The sequence below is a fragment of the Manis javanica genome, chromosome 16, assembly GCF_040802235.1.
Source record: "Manis javanica isolate MJ-LG chromosome 16, MJ_LKY, whole genome shotgun sequence".
Classification (NCBI taxonomy): Eukaryota; Metazoa; Chordata; class Mammalia; order Pholidota; family Manidae; genus Manis; species Manis javanica.
Window position 1 is genome coordinate 62,960,361 of NC_133171.1, and position 11,715 is coordinate 62,972,075.

The 11,715-nt window shown below is 47.1% G+C and overlaps 1 protein-coding gene across 1 annotated transcript; it reads left to right on the forward strand.

Annotated features, from left to right (window-relative positions):
• Positions 1-7,697: 7,697 nt before the first annotated feature.
• LOC140846726 (uncharacterized) lies at positions 7,698-11,091 on the forward strand. The gene is given in 6 exon segments (XM_073224315.1): positions 7,698-8,250; positions 8,253-8,492; positions 8,495-9,789; positions 10,096-10,257; positions 10,658-10,837; positions 10,984-11,091. Coding segments are annotated over 6 exon segments (2,538 nt in total).
• The last annotated feature ends 624 nt before the right edge of the window (positions 11,092-11,715 follow it).

The following is an 11,715-nucleotide window of genomic DNA, read 5'->3' on the forward strand; positions in this document are numbered from 1 at the left end:
AGCAATGAGGAGGTGGTGGTCCTACTAGATGATTTAGAGAGAATTTGATTAGCAGGCAGCTGGTGGGAAGGGGGAGCTTGGAATTTGTTATGGGAGGTCAGGGTTTTGAATTTTTAGGGCTAATGAATACAATGATGGAAGAGAAGATGCCTAATGTAAATTTGATGGATATAGATGGAGACCCAGACCTGGCTTTATATGTAGTGTTAAGCTGACCAAATCCACTGGGTTTAAATAATATATGGGTTAATGTAGTCCATATAAATAATCAAGCACTCTAAGATTGTAAGGTGGTAGTGTATTTTTGGAGCTGGGAAATGTCAGGTGGAAAGGGTTTCCTTTTTGTGTAGCATGATAACTGATAAAGAACTAAGGCTGAAGATGGCTTCTTATTCTATGTCCACTTATACTTGTCAAGAGGTTATTAAACCATATGCCACTTTAACAAATAGAGTTTGAGAATCTGTGTCTGCTGGATGTGTGAGAAATATAAAGAAATAAATATAAGCCTTCCCCAAGAAGCTTTATAATTTAATTGGCAAGTAAAAATGTAAAAAAGAAAAGAAGTTGAATAAGTTATAAAAGAGTTAAATGAGGATACAAGAAACTAAGAAAATGATTCATGATTAACTGCCAAATAAATGCTGTAGGCCATGATGCTTGAGCTCTGAGGAGCATGATGAAAAATGGATTGGTCTGTGAAAGTTTCCAAATAATGGCAGTACTTGAATCAAACCTTGAAGGATATAAATCTCTGTCTAGTGGGAAAGGGTGAGAGATCTTACCAAGAAAAAAAGGGCTGAGCACAGGATATGTATTGAAGGAGGTGAAAGATTCAAATAAAGGACACTTAAAAGCCATTTTTGAAAGGCCCAAGAAGACAGGCTAAGGACTTTAGACTTCATTTTTAGGCCAGGATTCAGATAACTTTCTGTAAAGGACTAGATAGTAAATTAGGCTTTGTGGGTAATATACTGTTGCAACTTCTCAGCTCTGCCTTTGTAGGGAGAAAGCAGACATAGGCAATACATAAAGAAATGAGTTTGGCTGTCTTCCAATGGACTGAAGATTTCTGGCCTATATCTTAGACAGTAAGGAACATTGTCCTTGTGCAAGGAAGTGGCAAAGTGAAACAAATGTTTTACAAAGACTGGCCTGTGAGGTGCTCTAGTGTTGAAGGAGTGAGGATAATAATAATGAGTCAGGAAGAATAGTTTGAATTTGTTACTTTTAATAAGACTTTGTTTTGTTTTGATTTTTGGCAGTCTTATTTTTTGTTTTTTGATTGCAATGATTACATGAGTATTTCTGGTAGATGAGGAATAAATAAATCACTTACTAGATGTTACAACTTTTTAAGTTGGAGGAAATCTAAACAGATCCTCTAGTAAATATTCTCAATTTCTGGACAGAGAATTAGTCCAGACAGTGTGGGGGTATTTCCTGTGGTCAAACAACTAGTACATAGGAACTATATCTTTTCAAGTCTGGGGAGAGGAAATCCCAGGGCAAAATACCTCTCAAACCAAAATCAGTCAAAGGGAGAAATAAAGTTTAAAACCCATTTATTGCTTACAAACTGAAGTCCAGGGCAGTCTGTCTCTCCTATTCCAGCAAAAGCAAAACTGGCAACACCCCTCACCTCTCATGTACATATAGGCCTTCCATCATCCAGGCAATTACCCATTGATATGAAGATGAACTTCTCTTCACCCCAGAGGATCTACAAACGCTCTAAAGCCAAGTGAGACATTCTGTAAACATTATAATTTTACCCACAGACCACCTGTCCAGATATCTCACCTTACAATCTACTCATTCCTCTTCTTCCACAATGGTCCCAGAGGGAGAAAACTGGAGAACTGTGACCAGACTGATGACATAAAAATAGCACCAACAATAAAATCATGACAATCCTCCAGCTGGAGGATTCTGCTAGGTTCAAAGTCTTATGCAGATTAAGTCCAAAGCTGCTCCATTGCATAGGCAGGTGGTAGCTGAGGGTTCAGAGCAATCATCATGTGGTAGCTGCAGCCAGGAGGTGCATTCACACCACAAGGACTGTAGGGAAAAATAACCTTAAGGGCAATAAGATACATATTTTAATGAGACCAGCATAGGCAAATCTGGTCCATCAGGTAGGATACATGCAAGAGAGTGGTCTTGTGAAAGAACAGTAGCAGGAATGGGATCTCATCCTGGTCTAGTATACCAGACTTTTAGCCCTTCCCTGTGAGAGTTACAGATAGGTCAGTATAGGGCTACAGGAGGTACATGCACTGGCCATAAAGATAAACAAAACTTCCCCTGAAGATGCTCTTACCTCCTGGACGTTTTGGGTACACTACCCTGATCCTTGGGAGCCACTCTGCTGTTACTCCAGGAATACACATGAGGCCAGCTTCCAGGCCTTCTGCCAAGGTGCCAGAAGGGCCAGCCATTGCTGGTCCATATGTTGAAATGTCCAGGGCCATGTACACTCAACAGTGTCTCCAGGGTTTAATGCAGTAAGGGGTGGCAGGAGGATGTTGCTCTGCTGGCCATATCCTGGCTTCAATAGCTCTTCTTTGGTTTGGACATACAATTGTATAGGAGAGGCAGCAAGGTGTGTGAGCACATCCACAGGGCTCAAAGCTCCTTTACATGGCTTCTCATTCAAATGCCGCAGCACTGTCCATAGCAAACTGACCAACCCCATAGACTATTGGTGTCCAACTTCAGACCAGATTTCAACAAACCATTGTACCTCTCTATCATGCCTGCCCCAGTAGGATTGTATAGTACATGAAATTTCCACTTTATTCCTAATTGCTGCACCTATTCTTGTAACACGTGTCTGGTAAAGTGGGTGTCTTGATCACTTTCAGTACCTGCGGCTGACCATAGACTGCAAAGAGATGCTCCAGGCCCTTCTTGGTGGCTTGCTGATTTGCACGACTTGCATGAAAGGCAACCTATAGCCCAGTATCCATGTCCACACAAGTCATGGCATACTGATACCCTTCTGATATGAGCAGAGGCCCAATATAGTCTATTTGCCACCTGACAAGGGGTATGGGATCCCTTACTATTGTCTCATGTTGCTGTGCTACTCAGTTTAAGTCCTTTTAGAGCATACAAGGCATTCCACTCCTTCTGGGCTCTGCTGACTTCTTCAAAGATGAATGGCAAACCCCACCTATGGGCTACAGCCCACAATGTCTTTTGCCCTGCATGCTACAAATCCTGGTGTAGCCATTGGGTCACATCAGAGGTAGGCTTTCCTTGTAGCTAGTGCACCTGGGCCAGTGTATCTGCTTCATCATTCCCTGGGGATACCAAAGGCAATGGCCAGTCACATGATATACAGTAACAGTCTTAGTCTGACCAGAGGCCATAGGTCTTGCCACAACTCTTGCCCCACAAAGGGGCTGGTGACCAACCATGCAGTTGGCATGATACAATGTCGGTAGGCACAGGGTCAAGCCCTGATAGACCGCCCAGCTGTCAGTGCTGGCAACTTTGGGGGAATGCTCCTGGGTGATCATGAGCCATACTGCCGGCAACTCAGCTCATTGACTGCTCTTCCCCTTTCCATCCTCCATCCATATTGTCCCAGTCTTAGGATGGAAAGCCACACCCCTCCACTTCGGGGGCTGCCCATGACTAGAGGTGTCTGTGTAGCAAGCATCTTCAGGTATAGTAGGTTTTCCCTCCTGATAAGGGGTCTCGGCTACCATGGTTCAAAACCAAGTTCTTCCTGCTTTCCACTGGTATACGTCACTGGCCCCAATAAGTGTTGGAGTTCTCCACTTATGAGGCTAGTAGAGAAGGCACTGCACTGCTGTAAATATGCATCCCATTTGGCCAGTGTACGTATCTGTGCCACACCACGCTGTGGCCTGTGGGTCCAGTGTCTCACCCAGCCCACCATGGGATAGGTGGTTATTATCTTTGTTGGACTTGTTCTGCTGATGGGCTCTGTAGCCAGCAAGGCATGGTACACAGCAGTCAGTTGCTTCTCTATCAAGGTGTACCAGACATCTGTCCCTTTCCATAGTGTGACCAGAATCCAATAGGTTGGCATGTTCATTCAAGCTACTCACAGAGACCCGATCCATAACCATCTTTGGTTACATGAACATCTGGTTCACAGGGCCTTGATGAGTCCATTACATTCAAGGTCTGTATGGCCATGACTGACTGCTTGGCAGCAGTGAAAGCAGCTGCACATGTCTCATCTCAGTCTCATGTGATGCTCTTTCATACCAAAAAGTATAAGGACTTCAGAATTTGTGTCAAATGTGGGATAAACACTCCCTAGTAGCTCAAAAGACCCCAAAACTCTTGTAATGCTGCCACGTGGTAGGGGTTGGGAGAGCCTGGACCTTGTCTGTGACTGCTTCAGAACAACTTTAGGTTTACCCAGACAAACCCCAAGAATTTCCTAGACAAACCAGGTCCCTGAACCTTGGTGCTGTTCACAGACCATCCATTCTCCTGTAGATGTTACAACAGTGGAGGAACTGCCCCTTCTAAATCTGCAAGAGAATCAGATGTGAGCATAATATCATCACTGTAGTGATACAACCACACCGTTTGTGGTTTCTTCCATGTGGGCGAGTCCTGGGTACAAGGCCCAGGTGGTGGGACTGTGGAGATATCCCTGTGGAAGGACAGTGAATGTCCACTGCCAGCTTTCCCTCATGAAGGCAAACTGTTTCTGGCTTTCCTGTGCTATGTCAATAGAGAAGAAAGCATTAGCAAGTTCTACTACATAATGATACATTCCCAGCTTATGGCTGAGGGTGTCCAGAATGTCTGCTATAGAGGGGACAGCAGCATGCAAAGGGGGTGTGACTTTATTCAATTCCCTGTAGTCCACAGTCACACCCCATGAGCTATCTGGCTTTCTCACTGGCCACACTAGGGAATTAAAAGGACTATGAGTGGGCTTTATGATGCCCAGCCTCTCCAACTCCTGTAGAGTATCTCCAATTTCCTTTTACCCACCAGAAAATTTATACTGCTTAGTATTTTTCACCCACTGAGGTACAGGCAGAGCTGCAGGTGGGTGCTTAACATGTTCCTTCAGAACTGCCTTTACCACCATAACTTCAATCTGAACTCACCTGCAGTGGTCTGTAACCACAGGCCCTGCAGGATTTCTACCTCCAAAATATATTCAGGGATGGGAGAAATATAAATGGTATACTCCTTTGGAGGTAAATGCTGTATTCCCAATGGGATTTGGGCTTTCTTCAATCTAATTGCCTTACCCCCATAGCCATCTATCACAGCAGGGGTCCCAGTAACATGCTCAGGGTTGCCATAAATCAAAGAACACTCAGGTCTTATGTCCACAACCACCATGGTGGACATTGTACATTCACAGGGGATCAATGAATTGGTAATTCTACATTTGGCTTCTTCCCATCCCCACTACATCCACCAAGGTGGGGACTTTGACCCATGCCCCTCAGTAGAACCAAAATGCCCAACCATCCTCCTGTGGGGTGAGGGCTCAGGCAAATCCTGAGTACTGTCTCCCATGAAGTTTTGCAGGGACACAGGCCAGGCATGAGGCTTTGACTCTGGTTTCCATGTCCTGGACCTCAGCAGCTGGAACTGCTGCTCTGGCTTTAATTGGTGCCACAGTTCTTCCAATATTCTATTGTGCTACCCATCGAGTTTTTCTTTCACTAACCCATCCTTTATCAAATCAACCCACTTCTGGGTCCTACAGACCTTCACGGGGCCTTTTGCTCTTCTCCTTTCAATCATGGCCCATACTTCCCTCTGTGCGCTTATTGTTTCAACCTCCCCCAGATCTGTGAAAGTATGAGTAGCCTCACTTATGTGTTCCTCTAGGTGTGGGGCTAGAGTATTCACTAGGGACCGAAGGAGAGGTGTGGGTACTATATGCAACACCTGAGTTCTCATTTCTATAGTGAATACCTCATCATCAGGGCCTCTGGGGTCCATATTATAGATTATGTTTTTCATACCCAATTCCCGCAGTACCTCTTGGAGTTCTGCATACATTTTCCAAGTACTGGGAAAATATGGGAAATCACCCTGATTAGGCCAGACTACCCTGATGGCAGCTGTCAGCCATTCCAGGAGTGTCTGATTCCCTGAGGCATGATGGGAATTTTACATCCAGTGGCAGAGGGGTGAGTCATCAAGGAAGCCATTCTACTCTTCTCAGTGCTTGACATAACCATGGTTTCCACCCCCATATCCCAGAGATATAAAAGCTTTGTAGACAGAGATTCTGATGGACTCTGCCTATACCAGATGCTCATGTCCACCAGCTCATTCTGGCTATAGGGGTGGAGCATGGAGTGCTCCACAACCTGGGAAGTGGGCAGCTCCTCCCTGTGAGGAGCCCGCAGTTGTTTCTTTATTATTTTCTTAATTACATATAGGCGGGCCTTTAAAACAGGAGAAGGTAGTACCTCTTTTGGTGGCCTGGGTAGCACATCCACCCATGGCCCCAACTCCTCCTCTTCTCCCTCCAGCTCCTTCACCAATGGCTCCTCCACCATCTGTGTGGCTGAAGGTACAATTATTTCCTCTTCCTCCCCTACAGCCTCCTGCAACACAGCTTTTCCTGTCGCATCCCCCCTTGACACTGCTAAGGAATCTTATAGGAGGGTGACATGCCTTTTCAGTAACTGTCTCTCTTATTTAACACCATTCCATAGGTTATCACCTAGCTTGTAGAATCTAAGCATTAAGTAAGAGTAGAAATAAGTTGGCATAAGAGTAGCCATCTTAAGGGCCTAGAAGCCATTTTCTGGCGTCCTTTGAAAAGAAAAACTGGAACTAGGTAAGGCCTAGAAAACAAGTTAATCAATCATGAACACTGGCAGCGGTGACCTTTAGTCAGTTAATTATATATACCAAGCTTATCTTGCTGAACCACCCTAACATTCGAAGAGTGATCTTATCTTGCTCTTGCTAAACCTCCAGGATGAAGATGTAGTGCCAGCCGAAAAGTTATGTGCTTGTGGAAAAACACTGTTATGTGCTTGTAGAAAAATACTGTCTCTTTGAAAATGCTATATAATCCCCTGGCTTTGAGTGATCAGGGTCCTTGTTAAAACCCACTGCGTTGGGCTGACACTTGGACCCCAGCTAGCTGGCTCCTGAATAAAGTTCTCTTGCTTGTTGCATCAAGAGATGTCTTCCGTGAGTGAATTGGGGTGGCGTCCTCCTTTGGGTAGATCCAACATTTCTTGGGGTCTCATCCGGGATCGAGTGTTCACCCCGCTTCACTCCCAAAGTCACCCTTGGAGGAAGAGGTAAGGTTGGTGGTGCCTTGGGTTGTCCGTGTTTCATCTTCTGTCTTTCAGTGTGACCGGTCAGAATTCTGAAGGGGGTACCCTTCGTCTGGCAGCCGTCTCGATCCCATAAAGGGTTTGAGACCACGGTCGGTAGACGTACTCGGAGCACTGCAGGCTACAACCCTGGGGGACGTCTCAGGGAGATTAGAGGGCCAGGGACGCCTGGTGACCTCTCACCTGTTTTTTCAGCAAGGTGAATCTGATGAGATAGGGTTGATTTTCGGGCTCCAAGAATATCAACCCTCCGATTCCTTTCGGTTTCTGGTCAAAAATTTGAAGAAAACAAGGAGCGGCCGCCATGTGTCTAATCTGTGTGTGTCTCTGTTTTTTGTGTCTTTCACGTGTCTAATAATTGTTATACTGACAATGGGACAGACAGTGACGACCCCCCTCAGTCTGATGCTAGATCATTGGACAGAAGTAAGGATGAGGGCACATAATTTGTCAGTAGAAGTTAAGAAAAGACCATGGCAGACTTTCTGCACCTCCGAGTGGCCCACATTTGATGTTGGGTGGCCCCTGGAGGGGACCTTCGATCTCTCCATTTTACTAGCAGTAAAAGCTGTTGTTTTCCAGGACTCGCCTCAAGGACACCCGGATCAGCAACCTTACATTGCAGTCTGGCAGGAGTTGGTGGAGAATCCACCACCCTCGGTAAAGCCCTGGGTGCAAAAGAAAATGGGCCCTCGGGTCTTAGTTGCCCAGACCCAACCTCAGAGCAAGAAAAAAGAGACCACCAAAGTTCACCCAGACACTCAAGATTTACTCATGGTTGATGATCCCCCTCCTTACCCTCCTGCCCCTCCTGCCCCCCCAGCCCCGGCACTGCCGACACCTCCAGTCCCTGGTGCTGAGGCAGTAGGGCCGGCTCCAGGACCTGCCCAGGGAACTCAGCGCCGCTGAGGGGCTACCTTGGACCCCCCGGTATTTTTCCTCTCTGGTCTTATGGGGCTCCCATCCTCGGAGAAGAAGGGGACCCACCTTTCCAACCTCTGCAGTATTGGCCATTTTCCTCCACCGATTTATATAACTGGAAAGCTAACCACCCTCCTTTTTCAGAAGAACCGCAGAGACTAACTGGGCTGATAGAGTCCCATATGTTTTCTCACCAGCCCACTTGGGATGACTGTCAGCAGCTTTTGCAGGTGCTCTTCACCACAGAGGAGAAAGGATCCTCCTGGAGGCACGAAAGAATGTGCCTGGAGCCGACGTACGACCATCGCAACTCCCTATTGATATAGAGAGGGGGTTCCCACTGACCAGACCCAACTGGGACTTTAATTCTCCAGAAGGTAGTGAGCGACTAACCATCTATCACCAGGCTCTGATGGCGGGTCTCCACAGAGCCGCGAGGCGCCCCACTAATTTGGCCAAGGTAAGAGAGGTCAGTCAGGGAGCCACTGAGGCACCCGCAGTGTTCTTAGAATGCCTGATGTAAGCCTTTAGGCAGTACACTCCCTTTGATCCTACTTCTGAAGAGCATAGCACTCCAGTGGCCCTTGCTTTTATCGGACAATCAGCACCCAACATTAGGAAGAAGCTTCAGAGATTAGAGGGCCTACAAGATTTATCACTGAAAGATTTAGTGAAAGAGGCTGAAAAAGTTTATCACAAGAGGGAGACTGAGGAAGAGAAGGAGTTAAGGAAGGAGAAGGAAAGAGAAGGTAAAGAGGAAAAGAGGGACAGGAAGCATGAGAAAAATTTAACAAGGATCTTGGCCGCAGTAGTAGAAGGTAGGGGACGCCCACCCTCTAGTGGCAGAGCTAGCAAGACAGGGTACCTGGGCAACCGGACCCCTTTAGAGAAGGACCAATGTGCATACTGCAAGGAAAAGGGGCACTGGGTGAAAGAATGCCCTAAGAAGCCACCGAGGGGACCTCCGAAGAAGGTGTTGTCTCTGCTAGAGGATGAAGATTAGGGAAGACTGGGCTCAGAGCCCCTCCCCGAGCCCAGAGTAACCCTGAAGGTGTAGGGGCAACCCGTTGAGTTCCTGGTAGACACTGGTGCTCAACATTCTGTACTGACCCAAGCTAGGGGCCCCCTCTCTGGCAAAAAGTCTTGGGTGATCGGGGCTACGGGCCAGAAACAATATGCGTGGACTACCCGAAGAACAGTAGACTTAGGAGTGGGACGAGTAAACCACTCATTCCTTGTCATACCGGAGTGCCCCACACCCCTGTTAGGAAGAGACATATTGACCAAAGTAGGAGCCCCAATATCCTTTCAAGCTGAAGAAACTCAAGTGACTAATCGAGAAAAGAAACCTTTGAGCCTAAGTATGTTGACCATAAAATTAGAGGATGAATACTGCCTTTTTAAGGAACCAAAACCCTCCCGAATTGGTCAGGAGTGGTTTGACCAGTTCCCAGGGGCCTGGGCGGAGATGGTGGGTATGGGGCTTGCTGTGAACCAGCCCCCTGTGGTCATAGAATTGAAAGCTTCAGCCTTACCAGTAAATGTGAGACAATATCCAATGAGTAAAGAAGCCAGAGATGGAATTAGGCCCCATATCCAGAGGCTTATAGAACAGGGGATATTAGTAAAATGTAAATCCCCATGGAACACTCCCTTGCTGCCCGTAAAGAAAGTGGGAACAGGAGATTATTGACCAGTGCAAGATTTAAGAGAAGTTAATAAGAGGGTACAGGACATTCATCCCACTGTGCCTAACCCTTATAATCTGCTAAGCTCCCTGGCCCTGGAAAACACCTGGTATACAGTCCTAGATTTAAAAGACGCTTTCTTTTGTCTGTGCCTGCACCAGAATAGCCAACCGCTGTTCGCTTTTGAGTGGAAAGATACCTCCACAGGAACTACTGGGCAATTGACTTGGACTCGTCTGCCACAAGGATTTAAGAATTTGCCCACCCTCTTTGACAAGGCTCTACACCAGGACTTGGTTTTTTACCGAGCCTCCAACCCACAGGTAACCTTGTTGCAGTATGTTGATGACCTATTAATAGCAACCTCTACCTGGGAAGCCTGCCAAGAGGCCACTGGAGCCCTTCTGACTGAACTTGCTAAACTAGGGTATAGGGTATCTGCCAAAAAGGCACAGATCTGGCAACAAGTGACTTATTTGGGATATTCCCTGAGGGAAGGGAAAAGATGGCCCTCTGAAGCCCAAAAGCAGACTGTGACACAGATCCCCGTTCCCACTACTCCATGCCAGGTTCACGAGTTTCTGGGGATGGCAGGATTTTGTATACTGTGGACTACCCGAAGAACAGTAGACTTAGGAGTGGGACGAGTATGCTACCTTAGCCGCCCCCCTGTATCCCCTAACGAAAGGGGTGGCCCCATTTGTTTGGGGATCTGAACAACAGCAGGCCTTTCATGATATTAAGAGGGCCCTCCTGTCGGCACCCACTCTGGTGTTGCCGGACGTGACAAAGCCGTTTGTCCTCTTCGTGGATGAATGGAGCGGGGTAGCTCAAGGAGTGCTGACCCAACAATGGGGACCTTGGAAGAGACCTGTCACCTACTTGTCAAAGAAACTGGACCCAGTAAGTAGTGGATGGCCTGCCTGTTTGAGAGTAGTGGCGGCCGTGGCCCTCTTAGTTAAAGATTCTGACAAACTTACACTGGGACAAAAACTCACTGTGGTTGCTCCCCATGCGCTGGAGAGTGTAATTCGGCAACCACCTGAAAGATGGATGTCGAACGCCAGAATGACTCACTACCAAACCTTGCTCCTGAATCACGATCGTGTGGAATTCACCCCGCCCGCCATCCTAAACCCGGCTACTCTGCTCCCTGACTCGGGGAAAGAAGTGCTTCACACCTGCCAGGAGATACTGGCTGAAGAGACAGGGACCCGCCAGGACCTACGAGATCAGCCCCTAGAGGGACTGGGACTCCTGACCTGGTACACAGATGGAAGCAGTTACATCATGGGAGGTAAGAGGATGGTGGGGGCTGCAGTAGTAGACGATGACCGGATCATGTGGGCCAGCGGACTTCCAACAGGCACTTCTGCACAGCGAGCAGAACTCATTGCCCTGACCCAGGCTCTAAGGATGGCTGAAGGTAAGAGACTCAATGTCTACACTGACAGCCGATACGCTTTCGCCACCGCTCATATACATGGGGCTATCTATAGACAGAGAGGGCTGTTGACTTCTGCTGGGAAAGATATCAAAAACAAACAGGAAATTTTAGATTTATTAGAAGCCATCCATAGACCCAGGGAGGTAGCAATAATACATTGCCCTGCACATCAGAAAGATGACTCTCTAATAGCTCGAGGGAACCAGAGAGTGGACCAAGCTGCAAAACAAGCAGCCCAGGGAATGAACATTTTACCCCTCCGGGTATATCCGGAAGACACGTGTGCTAAAAGCTTCCAGTATACACCCGACGACCTCGCTCGGATGGACAAGCT